The following is a 14,135-nucleotide window of genomic DNA, read 5'->3' as shown; positions in this document are numbered from 1 at the left end:
GGGGAGGGCACATTCCGTGTTTTAAAGGCCAGATCTACCCATTCTCTAAGTACTGTATCTTCAGTGAGCACCCCCTCCCAAAATCTAGAGGTGAACTCTCTGGTACAATTCTGCACCTTTGTCTTGCTCGTGATATCACCACAGTTCTGTCATTAAGTAGGTTCTGTAAAGTTTCAAGGGCAGTCTATGCCAGGAGTAATCTTAATTTGCTAACTCATTTCTCACTTTTTGAACAAAGAATTCTGTTGTGTCCAATTTTCCAACGTTGTAACAATCCTACCATGAACACATTTATGTACCAACCTCTGACTATATTTCTAATTACTTCCTAAAGCAAGAAATTTGTAAAAATAAATCACAAGACAGAAATATTTTTACATATTCATTTCTGCCTATTATTACATTAGCTAGCAGGACCTGATAACTGCACAGGACACAGAAAATGTAGTTTCTTCTCTCCTCTCACAAGAAATAATCACTTAATGGGGTGCCCGGGTAGCTCAGTCGGGTCAGGCATGACTCTTGATTTCAGCCCAGGTGATAATCTCAGGGTCAGGAGATCTAGCTCCCAGCTGGGCATGGAGCCTGCTTGAGATTCACTCTCTCCCTCCATACTGCCCCCCAACAGCTCCCACAAGGCTTAGAAAAAAAACAAAAACTTAAGAATTTGGTATATATTTTTAAAAACTGCATTAAGATGCATACCTAAGCACTCAATTTTTATTCCAACCAAACAAGGCAGTTTAGTAAGTTTCCATTTTTTCTTCTTCATACCAATGCATACATCTGTCTTCTACAATCTACAGCCATGCAATATTTTATTTAACTGTAACATGACTACTTTAGGTCCTCTGAGAAGAAAGTTATTTGGGTATTTTCACTTTTTCACTAATGCAAAATGATGCAATGAACATCTTAGGTCTTCTCATACATACGCAAATGTTCTTATAAGACATCTTCTTAAAAACTGTTTAAATATGGGCGCCTGGGTGGCTCAGTGGGTTAAGCTGCTGCCTTCGGCTCAGGTCATGATCTCAGGGTCCTGGGATTGAGTCCCAAATCGGGCTCTCTGCTCAGCAGGGAGCCTGCTTCCTCCTCTCTCTCTCTGCCTGCCTCTCTGCCTACTTGTGATCTCTCTCTGTCAAATAAATAAATAAAATCTTTAAAAAAAAATTGTTTTTAATATTTTAAATTTGTAAAATGGGCTGATGAGTTCTTATAAAAGATCACCCAGGGCGCCTGGGTGGCTCAGTGGGTTAAGCCGCTGCCTTCGGCTCAGGTCATGATCTCGGGGTCCTGGGATCGAGTCCCGCATCGGGCTCTCTGCTCAGCAGGGAGCCTGCTTCCTCCTCTCTCTCTGCCTGCCTCTCTGCCTACTTGTGATCTCTCTCTGTCAAATAAATAAATAAAATCTTTAAAAAAAAAAAAAAAGATCACCCAAAGTCCAATGTCAATCTATAAATTCAGCAACTAATTATGAAAATAGATCTTAACAACAGGGACACCAGAGTGGCTCAGTCAGTCAAGCCTCTGCCTTCCGCTCAGGTCGTGATCTCAGGGTCCTGCGACAGTCCCACATCAGGCTCCCTGCTCACGAGAGTCTGCTTCTCCCTCTTCCTCTGCTGCTCCTCCTTGTTCTCATTCTCTATCTCAAATAAATAAATAAAACCTTAAGAAAAAAATCACGCACTCTGTAAAGACAGGTTTTATTTTAAACTAATGAATCATGAATAAATCAACTAAAGCCCCAAGTTTTAGCCAAGTTTTTCTTTTATAAAAAAAATAAACAATGGGGTGCCTGGGTGGCTCAGTGGGTTAAAGCCCCTGCCTTTGGCTCGGGTCATGATCCCAGGGTCCTGGGATTGAGCCCCGCATTGGGCTCTCTGCTCAGCGGGGAGCCTGCTTCCTCCTCTCTCTCTGCCTGCCTCTCTGCCTACTTGTGATCTCTGTCTGTCAAATAAATAAATAAAATTTAAAAAAATTAAAAAAAAAAACAAAAAACAAAATAAACAAAACGCATGCATGTCTTAGCAGGCCTGTGGAACACGCAAAGCTTTCTCACTGACCCGACTACAATAATTGTTCTAAAGAAAAAAAACACATCCTATGTATAACAAAAACGGTTTTAAAATATAACTTAATGTCTGCTATCTTTAATATATTTGATAAACTTCTCAATATTAAAACAAATTTTCTGAGCTTGTGGTCAGGTGTTGCCCTGAGTGGCCCACTCCAAATCCAACTCCTCTGCCAGCACCTCATGGTACTGCCTCCATTAATGCTGGCAAATAACATCAGGCTTAGGGTACTTGGTAAATGGTGGGCCCGTGTAACAGAGTTACTGCCAATCATGGAGATACTCCCCAAAACATCTGGTGAGCTATGGAAAAAGACACTACTAAAAAAACCCGGAGCCAATCTTCCATTAGTGATGGTTTACCCTATGACAATGAAACCCGGGCCCATTTCCCAACAGTGATGACCACACTACAGCCCTTGGAACCAACCTCAAGAGGGACCCCTGGGAGCCACATGCTGGTCCAGGGCCGGGGCCTTGCACAGTGCAGGGGCCTCAGGGCAGCCCAGGAGCCCAGCAGCACCAGCAACAGGTCAGGTTTAGCAAGAATCCGTCCACTAACCACATCTGACCAAAATGTTTCTGAAGGATTCTTGCTTCTCAATTTTGACACAAAACATCACAACTAGCCTTCTGATAATCCTATCTGTTCATCCTGAATCAGCTACCTTTAAAAGATGAAACCAACCTACAGAGAACTACTGGATGGCTGGTTACATGGAAAGGGGAGACTTTTTTATCTGAACCTTTTAGACCTCTGCAATCTCCCCCAGCGAACATGCATTACCTACCAAAAAGATTTAAAAATACTGATTTTCATTAAATTAACTTTACAAATCTGTCTTTTAAGAAAAGCCTTTGTTTTTCCATTAAAATTTATTCTGTAAAACTAAGGAGATAAGAAGTTATTTTAGCTTGGTATTTAAAGTCAGGCCATATTTAATTACTTATCAAAGTAACCCATGTACATCCAATCACTACTGAGAAGTATAAGTTCAAAACAAGGTCTTCATGCTAAGTATGGAGCCTACCTTAAAAAAAGAAAAGAAAAAACCAAAAGGTGGGGTAATTTGTATGGCATGTGAATTTTATCTTAAACCCACTGAAGAAACTTTTTAAGGTAAAATCTCCACCCTCAACACCCAGAGGTATCTTCCTCTCAGCTTTATAATGCAACACTCCACTGTGTAATTAAACTCTTCTCCCTTTAAAAAAATTCTGCAACCAGCATCTCTTCTGTGCACTCATTTGCACATATCTCTAAGATATGTTCCCAACAGCAGAGTTCTGGAATGAGTTCCTATATACCCTGACAGACTGTCCTCCTTCAAATATGGCTACTCCAAAACGCCCTTCATTTTCAGGGCAAGAGGACTTCTTCCACTTCACATTTTAATATGAACCATCTATAAGATCAAAAGTGATCTTTAAGGAGTTGGGGGGAGAGGTGGTTACCTTTTTAACAGAAAAAGTGATTCCTATATATGATAAATTTTCACATAGTACACAAAGGTCTCTTGCCCCGCTCTAACCCTCCAACCAAGTTAAGAGTGGTTATAACCTCTTGGGTTCCTCTAAAACACCTCTCTGCACATCTAAATATGTTAACAAGTGTACAGCACCCTCCTTAATAAAACAAACACAAGATACACTGTGGAGAAGTACCCGGCTGGCTCAGCTGATGGAGCATGCAACTTTTGATCTCGGGGTCGTGAATTTAAGCCCCATGCTGGGCATACAGCTCATTTATAAGTAAATCAGTAAAAAAAAAAAAAAAAAAGGATGTATGCAACTTAACACATTGTTTAAAAAACAAGACAAGGGGCACCTGGAGCACTGGACTCTTGGTTTCAGCTCAGGTCCTGATCTCAGGGTTGTGGGACTGAGCCTGATGTAGGGCTCCGAGCTCAGAGGGGAATCTGCTTCTGCTGCTCCCCCTGTCCCTCCCACTTGCACGCATACCGCAGACACGCGTGCCCACTCGGTCTCTAAAATAAATCCTTTAAAAAAAAAATCCTAAAAAACCAAACACTATGGGGGTACACCTGGGTGGCTCTGTCAGATGAGTGTTACACTCCTGATTTCAGATCAGGTCATGATCTCAGGGGTTGTGAGACCAAGCCCTGTCACCCACTCCATGCTCAGCGCAAAGTCTGCTTATCTCTCTCCTTCAGCCCCCACCTCCACTCCCGCAAGAGTGGAGCTTCCTATTTATTTATTTGTTTAAATAAATAAATAAATTCTTCCCAAAAAATTAAATCAAAAAAATAAACACTAGAGAAGTAGGATATTAGACTTTGCTTATCCACTTAATCTGTCTTGCAGATACTTTCACATCAACAATACAACGAACAGGCCAATTTTCTTTTCACAGTTATCCATGATTCTACCCTAAAGAGTGACTGATTTAGGCAGTCCCTTACTGAGGAAGCCAACCTGGTTCCTGTTGCCTGAAGCTATGAATGCTGTAGGAATATTCTAGGACAGGTATGTCTTTGTACCAGTGAGGTGTGATCCTAGAACTGGCCGGGCTGGCATATGCTTTCACATCTTGAGACGCTAAGTTACCAGGAGGTGTATCAGGACTATCTGACCCTCCATTTCTTCGGTTCTGAGCCAGGGGAGCATCTGTCACAGGATTAGATGCCCACGGGAAATGTCCTTTTCTATCCTTTGCTCATTTTTAAATTGAGCCACTGATACCATTCTTGTCAATTACGATGAATTTTACATTTAAGATAACTAGCCCATCATCATACACACTGTCAATGTCCTGTCCCAATTTATTCTCATTGCACAAAAGGGAACTTTTTTCCAATAATCTTCACACCAAGCACAAGGCTCAAACTTGTGACCCCAGGATCAAGAATCACATGCTCTTCAGACCGAGCAAGCCAGGCATCTCATGTACAGGTATTTTTGTTAGACTAAATTTCAAGTTTTTACACAAATGTACCCTCCTTCCTCTTATAGCTTCTAGACTTTATAGCATTAAGATGACAAACAAAATTCATTTCCTAGGGATCCAACTGGGTATTTTCCTACTGGCTAATGGATAGTTTTCAACAATATCCATTAAAAAAACAAACAAACAGGGGCGCCTGGGTGGCTCAGCGGGTTAAGCCGCTGCCTTCGACTCAGGTCATGATCTCAGGGTCCTGGGATCGAGTCTCGCATCGGGCTTTCTGCTCGGCGGGGAGCCTGCTTCCTCCTCTCTCTTTCTCTGCCTGCTTCTCTGCCTACTTGTGACCTCTCTCTGACAAATAAATAAATAAAATCTTTAAAAACAAAACAAAACAAAAAAACAAACAAAAGAACACTTTCCACCCTTCTGCACACTGGCTAAACACACCTCCTTCAAAATACACTAAATGTGTGTTTCAGTCAGACTCCATTTCTTCTACTCATCTGTGTCTAACTTTAAATTTATCAGGGCATTTAAAAAATGCACTGACATGGGACGCCTGGGTGGCTCAGTTGGTTAAGCGGCTGCCTTCAGCTCAGGTCATGATCCCAGTGTCCTGGGATCGAGTCCCACATCCGGCTCCTTGCTCGGCAGGAAGCCTGCTTCTAACCTCTGCCTCTGCTGCCACTCTGCCTGCCTGTGCTCACGCGCTCTCTCTCTCTCTGGCAAATAAATAAATAAAATCTTAAAAAAAAAAAATGCACTGACATTCTGATTTAGTAGAAATGCTAAGACCTCTGATCCAGGAAACATTATTAAATCTGAGATTTCAAAAAATACACCTGTGTATCTACCAGTTTCTGAAACTTGACATCCGAAAGTAATGGCCTCCTTGCATAAGCACCTGCAGGTTACTGAAGAACGTAAACTCATAATATAGAAAAATTCCCTTTCCAAGCCTCTTCTGTTAGTCAAGCTGTTGATAAAGGCACTTTTAGTTAATACAAATATTCAACACTGAGAGCACAGGGTGGTTAAAGGAATTTGAAAAGAATTAATCTTAATGACTTTTAAGACTACTGGCTTAGGGGCGCCTGGGTGACTCAGTGGGTTAACCCTTTGCCTTCGGCTCAGGTCATGATCTCAGGATCTTGGGATCGAGCTCCACATCTGGCTCTCTGCTCAGCGGGGAGCCTGCATCCTCCTCTCTCTCTGCCTGCTTGTGATCTTTGTCAAATAAATAAATAATCTTTAAAAAAAAAAAAAAAAGACTACTGTTTAAAGAGAGTTTACTCCAGCTACAACACATCCTTTATGATGTCCTTTGGTGAGAAGAGACGCCATTCCGTGGCTTCCTCACACCAAGTTCTGTCCCTTCCCAGTCTTCACTCAGGAACCTGAATGCCACCACACCCCTTTAGTGACCTTTGGTCACACTAGTGATGGACAGTTAGGAAAAAGAAAAAAACAAATGGGGTGGCTAAATCCTGCACTCAGAGGTGAAAACTGCTGTTTTAAAGGGTGAAAAAAAAATCTTAGCTATCACAGTGGTTTGTGGCCTGGAATACTACAGCACATTAAGGTAATACTCAGGTTTCTGTGGTAACAAAATTTCATTGAAGGACAGGGGACATATTAGGAAGAAAAGTCTAAAAAAGGGTTCCTTTGGGAGGTAACAGTTTAAAAAAAAATTGTGAAATTCCATTTTATAACCAGTGAATTGCAAAAATTCAACACTATTGGGGTATAAATTGATACCATGGCTTTATCAACAACAGAAATGAGACAGAGAAAGGACGCCATTACAAAACCAGCTCACAAGGATGAACGTATACAATCCTTACCAGCCAAAACTTCCTCCCCTCGAAACAGACCCTAAATGAACCCTAATACACATATACCAAGAATATATTTCAGAACATTCGTAATACTGTTTGTAGTAGCAAAACAAAACAAAACAAACAAAACCCACACCCAAGAACCAAGCCAGGTGTCTATGGATAATGAAGAGAGTTTGGGGCATACTCAAGCAGCAATGAGATTAACCAAATCCAAAAAAACGGGTAAACAAAAATACAATACTGAATGAAAAAGTAAGGTTATTAAAGATTGTGCTATGAAACTATTCTTTTAAGGCTTAAAAACAAGCAAAAATATAAAGTTCAAGGAACCATAAAAATACATAATAACACTTTTAAAAGGAAATGATACACACAAAAATGCACAACAGTGCTGGGGTGGTAGACTCACAGGTGACAGCAAGTATTACTTGCCATTCTAGCTCCCAGCCGTACTGGCAGAATAACAAATTATCTCTTTTGTTATTCTGCTGCATAACTTACAAATGTTACATTTTTATTCTTGTTAGTTGGTATTTGGCTCTTCAAGGTAAAGACAAATCAACATAAAATAAAACTTACATCTAATTCAAAAAACAGGTCCCTTTCTTTACTTGCAATCTCATAATCTGCTCGGAGGGCCAAGTCGTGGATTTTGGTACATTCTCCTAAATCCATGCGCTGTGAGAAAGAAACAGAAGTTTACACATGAACATCTACCCACTGCAGAAAGCACATGACCTGGTGTTTCAACTGTTACCAAAATAAACAACACCTTTTTGAACAGTAAACTGTAATAAAAATATTAAGAAACAGTACATAGCCAAGAAATCGTACTTTTCTTCTATCACCATGATAATATGACACTTTGATACGTTTAAGTGCGAAGGTTTCTGTCTCTTCTAGACCCAGAGATACTGGACTAATAATGGAAACCGTATTAATTAGTTTTTGCTAGTTTTACTTTTGCATCAGACATGTAAGAAATCTATTCAGTGGGGCACCTGGGTGGCTCAGTCAGGTGAGTGTCCAACTCCTGATTTCTGCTCAAGTCTCAGGGATGTGGCATAGAGCCCTGCGGCAAGCTCCACACTCAGCGGGAAGCCTGCCTGGGATTCTCTCCCTTTCCCTCTCCCCCCTTGTCCCATTCAGCCTCTCTCTAAATACATAAATAAAATCTTTTAAAAATGAAGAAGAAACATCTATTAAGTAAACAACAGCATGGAGGAAGGGAGAGGCCGCAAGGAAGACACCAGAAAACAAGAGTATCACCAACAGCCACAAATTTCTAGGCATTCCTTCCTGCAATCTTCAGTACGCGAGATGCTCAATGCCTAAGGTGCAAAGAAAGGACAAGGACAGAGCAGATAGCAACCAGGTCTGGGCAACTACAACACAACCTAACGCTTGGCTCTGTACACCTCTTCGGATATCAGAAGACATGAAGCAGAACAGGTCCAAAAAATCCTCCAAACACCTAGTAAATGACCTAGTAAATGACCCTGGATATGATTGGAGACAGAGAATCAGGCCACTCAGTCGTCCCATTTGAGAAACAAAAGGTTGTTTCACTGAAACAAATGACCTGTGTTACCAGTAAGATTAGCCTGATGTGCTGCTGTGTGTTGTAAGCACATGCGCAACAATGAATCTGAGAGTGGGACTCTGAGACGGCACCCTCCGCCTCTGGCCATCAAGAGCAAAAGCAAGGTTTGTCTGCTATCAAGTCACACAGTGCAAGTTAACAAAACCCAGCATAACCGTGAGGAGACACCTGCAAAGCCCAAGCATTTTGACCAAAACGTGTCCTCGTAACTAGTAAACAAACAATCAATGATGGAGGCCAGGACCTCCTTTAAGCTCAGAGTACAACTATGTCCAAAAGGAGCTCAAAAACTTCATGGATTATAAAGTACTTAACATTTTAGGCCAATTAGGGTGGCTGGCAGTACCTGACTCTTGGGCCCTAGTCTCATAGAACGTGCACGCCCTGCTCACTAACAAAACGTCCTTTAGTATGAACAGTGATAGAACCAACAGCCGGCTCCCTACTGCGGAGCTCATCTTCCTTTAGACCGAGGTCAACTTCTGCATTTAAACACTAAAGGCCTCTCCTCTTCATTATTCTTCCCATGAAGTTACATGTAGCCCTGGGATTCTGTTACCTGAGGGGAATCTAGAGGCAGGGCAACAACGTTTCTACCAGCCGAGCCAGAATCGCTCTCCCTGGACCACTGAACAACTTTCACTTCATTCTCTCTTTTAAGTATCAGGATGATTCTTTAAAATACACTGTCTCAGAGCACCTGGGTGGCTCAGTGGGTTAAGCGGCTGCCTTCGGCTCTGGTCATAATCCCAGGATCCTGAAATCAAGACCCATGTCGGGCTCCTTGCTCAGGGCGGAGCCTGCTTCTCCCTCTCCCTCTGCCTGCCTGGATGCGGCTCCCCCTGCTTGTGCTCTCTCACTATCTCTCTGTGTCAAATAAGTAAAATAAAATAAAATATACAGTCTCCACAAACGAAAACCAAGAACCATTGCTGCAAAGTAACTGGCAAACAGAAATGCTTAAAAGCTAATGAAAACTCTGTATCTCCAAGAAAACCCACCACCAGCGGAAGGAAGCACTAAAACCTTCACTACTAAGCCATTTTAAGTACAAATAAATTACCGCTCTACGAACTTCAACTGTCAAGAAAATTTTGACATCACTGAACCACTCATGAAGCAAAAATCTACTGCTGGCCTTCCTTTGGCTGAGAAGTCTCAAGCAGCCAGGGCTAATGTAAGCAGAGGACAGACCTGGGTTCCATGGTTACTCTCTGACTGTGTATCTTCAGCTTTGCCAAGGAGGCAGGAAATACTGGCGGGCCAGTTCCCCTGGCAGCTAAGCCCCAAACACAGCTGAAATACCACAGTAAGTCTTCTTCCAGAAGATTTTAAGAGGCTGTTAAATCCAGCATGTCAAAATCGTTTCTACCGAAGGAACACCTGTGTTCTCTACCCTCTGGTTGCCTCGCACTGGTGACACGGAAGGGTACTCAAGGCTCCTTTCAGAACTTTTGGAAAACAAACATACTTCCACTGAGACAAGTTACACTACATTCCCTCCAGCTATCTTATTCTCCCAGACTCACTAACCAATACTGTATTTTCCGGTTAAGCCTCGATGAAACTGTAACTTCTGTTCCTCCGCGCCTCACCTCTAATGACAGGAGATGGTTCTGAGCAACAACTTGGGCCTGGAGCAATCCTCTGAAGACGGATGATTACAGCCACTTTCACTTAGCCACTTCGCGATAACTAAAACAACCCGTTATCTATTCATTGTCCGTCTTCTTCCTCCACTGGCTGAAGCCTTTATTTTACTGGCACCATATCCACAGTGCCCGGCACACAGCAGGTGTTCAGTAAATAGCTGAGGAATTCATCTGTACCTGACACAATAAACGCTGGCAGGAAATGCCTTCATTCTGGTTACTTTTCTCACCGGCATTCTGGAACAATGCTACCCAGGGTTCTGACCTCCCCTCAAGAAACCGAGATGCTTCACACTCGTGCACATCCATCCCTTGGTATCTCCCCTTAAGAGCAATCAGCAGTTCCAAGTTCTGATGCCTCCCTACAGGATTTTCCTTCAGCAGAACTGCTCTTAACCAGTGGAAGCCATTAGTCTACACTGATGGTACAAACAACAATCCATAGCAAAGCATCTCTCTACATCAGGTCCAACTACAGGCAAAACCTCAGGTAACAAAGGGACAATGTTGGACATTCATCTCCTAGTTGCCCTCTGTAGAGTCAGCTTGAGAAGATCTAATACATACGTGCGATTTCCCACAGGCTGCTCCCCTCACAATGGTAACGAGAACAGCAACAATTAATCATGAAGAAAATGTTCCCTAGTGGATGCACACTTGACCCTTAAAATGAGCAGACAGTTTTCATACTCCATGAAGTGGCTGTGCCATCCAAACACGGTGGTGGTCTTTACAGGACTCCTTGGCTCTAAGTGACTGTATCGCTGTAGATGGTTCTCTACCCTTTGGTCTTCTCCAATCCTATTTGATTTTGAATAAATGCATATTCCATAAACTAGCCTTTATCTATTTGGTTCGTCCAAAGTGAATGTACAATTTTAGAGGTGGATATTCATTGGATCACATGCTGATTTCTTGAAAGGGTATTGTAACACAATGCTAAAAACTCAGTTGGTATATCCAACTGAATTATTAAAAACAACCTGGACAACCCTATCTGGTCCCCTCCCTCCTGAGGAACTTTGTACTATCACTCGGCTATCACTCAATAAACCTTGCACTGTTGCAAACAAAAAAAAAGGAAAGTACGTCGTTAGATCAAAAGTCTAGCACCGGCATATGCTCAACCATGAAACCCAACCAATGAACCCGGAATTTTCAAAGAACTAAAGGCTGATCTGAACCGTACTTTTCTGGTTTAGCCAAATGATACAACTCATACTACTTGGTTATGAACCTCCATAAAAGTGGTTCTACAAAATAGATGGTAACTTACAGAGAGAAATTCTTACAGCAGTGAAGTAGGTCCCATAACAAGATTCCACCAAATTAACAATCTATCATTTGAAAGGCAGTAAGTGATTTCTGCCTGGTAAAGGCAGCCCCCATGTCTGAGTGTTCCATGATGTTCCCCCAACCCCGAATACACCTACCGTCCCAGCCAGGATATCATGAGGGCAGCAGTCCAGAAGGTGACTCTTGCAGACACGGTCATCTGTAAACTTGACCCTCTGTCTGGTTTCGTCTCCTGAAATTCATTTGTGGTTTTAAATAAGACAATATTACCACGTTAAGCACCAAAGCACATCTGGTACGACAATTCACCTGGATGGTTGGCAGACTACCAAATACAATGGAAGGCTGATCTAGAGGTATTTACAACTGGAGCGGGATACGGATGTTTTTTGATGCTAAATGTATCATGAAGAATCACACACTTTATGAGATCTGACTCCATCATTGTGCCAAAGAAGTCAAGGAATCTGAAGTAAGAGGCTGAGCACCAAAAGGCTGTTAACCGCACACATACATGTGGGCAATGATACCAAACCCCACGCTGATCAGAGGGCCATGAATCACCACATCTGACTTATGGCTGGTAGTGTCCACCAACAGAAGCTACGTATTACTCTGATCGTTCTGCTATGGACAAATACATAGGCAGTATTTTGCCCAAAATCACATGAAGAAGAAAGCTTTCGAACTCTACCACTGGCTGATAAATGATCTAGACTTAATCTTCCTGTCCCCTTCGCCCCCACCCTTAAAAAAGAAAGTTGGCACCTGGGAGTCACTTTTAACAAGACAATACCAAAGGAGAAAAAAAAAGGGGGGAACTAGATTAGTCAATACACACTGTGAGTTCCAACACATACTGTACCCATCTGCATTCTTCAAGACCTCAGCTGCAGAATTTTATGCCCGCTGTTGAAAAGTTTTAAAGGGAAAGTTTTCTTGCCCCACCTGCAGTAAGGAAGTTGGGGGAACGATACATAAAAGTAAAGGCAAAGTGGAACGTGACAAACTTTAAAGCTAATCTGTGTCTACACAGAGCTGTGTCATATGAGAAGAGGAGGAATACACTTCAGGATTCGCAAGCATCCAGGATTCATGTCGTGTCTCTTTACTGAAAATGTTTGCTTTCTGAACTACACTTTTAAAGTTATTCGTGAAAAAAAGCACACACTTTTTCGTTATAACAGCTTAGAAATTGGTTGTGACTCACGGCTCGATGAACATGAGGCTTTTCTGCAACTCCCTTGCAGATTGATGTAGGCAGGCAAAGATACACTGAACCTTTATGAATAAAATAGAGGGGCCACAATTGTTCAGTTTGTAGGAAATACAAGTATGGGAAGCAATTCAAAAGCAACTCAATATACAAAGAACGCTAAAAAGCACTTATTCCCCTACGGAGTAGAGTGCAAAGAGTCCGCACAGCCCTGCGAGTGTGCCAGCGGGAACTACAGCTCCGTCCACGGGCGGAAGAGAAAACACAGACCACCGCGGGCGCACCGGGCCGCGAAGGCGCGACCGCTCGCTCCCGAGACAACCACCGCGACCGCTCGGCCTCCCTACGCCGTCCCTGTCCGACCTGCACCTAACGACTGCAAGCGCTAGCTCAACGGAGGGCCCCCGCGCGGCTGCGAGGGCCGGCCCGCTCGGCGCCGCGGGAACCCGCGCTGCACAAGCTCCACGGACGGCGGCGCCGGGCACGGCAGCCACGCCCGGGGCCGCGGGCCCGCCCGGCCCCCTCGGCTGGCACGGAGCGTCCTTCCCGCGGAGCCCCGCCGCCGCCGCCGCCGGCGAAGTGCAGCCCACGCCGACGCGCCCTTCGCCGACTCCGCGGCCTGCCGGGCGGCGCGAGGCCGCGGGCGGGGGGCGGGGCGAGGCGCGGCGCCGGCCAGGGAGAAAGCCGCAGGACGGCCCGTGGGACCGGGGCTGGAGCCCCACCCGCGACTCGGGCGCCGAGGCAGGAGCCACCCGGGGCACTGCCGTCAGCGAGGGAGAAGCCGGCCGCCGCCGCCGCCTCAGACAAAGGCCCGGCGCCTGCGGTCGGCGCGCGGGGGAGGGGGAGGGTGTCCGGCGCAGGCGCAGACGGTCGCGGCCCCCGCCTCAGGCCGCCCGGCGGCCTCGCCTCACTCCCGCCCCAACCCCTCGCCGGTCCGGCCGCTCCGACTCACCGTCCCGGGCCGTGCCCATGAGCTGGTCCAGCAGGGCCCGCATCTGCGCCTGGGCGGACATGGTGGCCGGCGAGAGCGGCAGGGACGGCGGCTACGACTCCTCTCAGAGCGGTGGGGCAGCAGCGGCGGCGGCAGCGGCGACGAAACCTGGTCGCGTCGGCCTCGAGCCCGCTCGGCTCCTTCCTGCCGCGGGGAACGCCGGGAGGAAGTGCGTAGGCGGGGGCGCTGAGCCTGCTGGGAAATGTAGTTTATGGGTGGGGTGGGCGGAACAGGAACTGAAACTCCGCCCTGGGGGAGACCAGCCGAGAGGGTCCAACCAACCCTGATTTTGCTCTAGGTTCGGAGACCTTTCTATTGAGACAAAGTGCAATAAAATAAATTAAATTAAATTATAAAATAAAATAGGGGCACCCGGGTGGCTCACTGGATTAAGCGTCTGCCTTCAGCTCAGGTCAGGATCCCAGGGTGCTGGGATCGAATCCCCTATGGGGCTTCTTGCTTAGCGGGAAGCCTGCTTCTTCCTCTCCCACTCCCCCTGCTGTGTTCCCTCTCTCTGTCAAATAAATAAAACCTTAAAAAATTATAATAGGGTG

The 14,135-nt window shown here is 44.8% G+C and overlaps 1 protein-coding gene across 3 annotated transcripts in view; it reads right to left on the bottom strand.

Annotated features, from left to right (window-relative positions):
• LUC7L (LUC7 like) overlaps positions 1 to 13,740 on the bottom strand; it is a 37,077-nt gene extending 23,337 nt beyond the window's left edge. For 2 of the 3 annotated variants that reach the window (XM_059155503.1, XM_059155504.1), the window contains exons 1-3: positions 13,543 to 13,738; positions 11,512 to 11,606; positions 7,403 to 7,501 (exon numbers count right to left, since the gene is read on the bottom strand). In XM_059155503.1, coding sequence (XP_059011486.1) covers positions 7,403 to 7,501; positions 11,512 to 11,606; positions 13,543 to 13,603 — 255 coding nt within the window. In that variant the 5' untranslated portion in view covers positions 13,604 to 13,738. Of the gene's footprint in view, positions 1 to 7,402; positions 7,502 to 11,511; positions 11,607 to 12,584; positions 12,656 to 13,542 lie in introns of all 3 variants that reach the window. The other variant, XM_059155505.1, reaches the window with a different exon arrangement.
• Positions 13,741 to 14,135: the final 395 nt, after the last annotated feature.

This window comes from Mustela lutreola, chromosome 17, assembly GCF_030435805.1.
Source record: "Mustela lutreola isolate mMusLut2 chromosome 17, mMusLut2.pri, whole genome shotgun sequence".
Taxonomy (NCBI): Eukaryota; Metazoa; Chordata; class Mammalia; order Carnivora; family Mustelidae; genus Mustela; species Mustela lutreola.
This window is presented reverse-complemented; position numbering and strand designations above follow the sequence as displayed.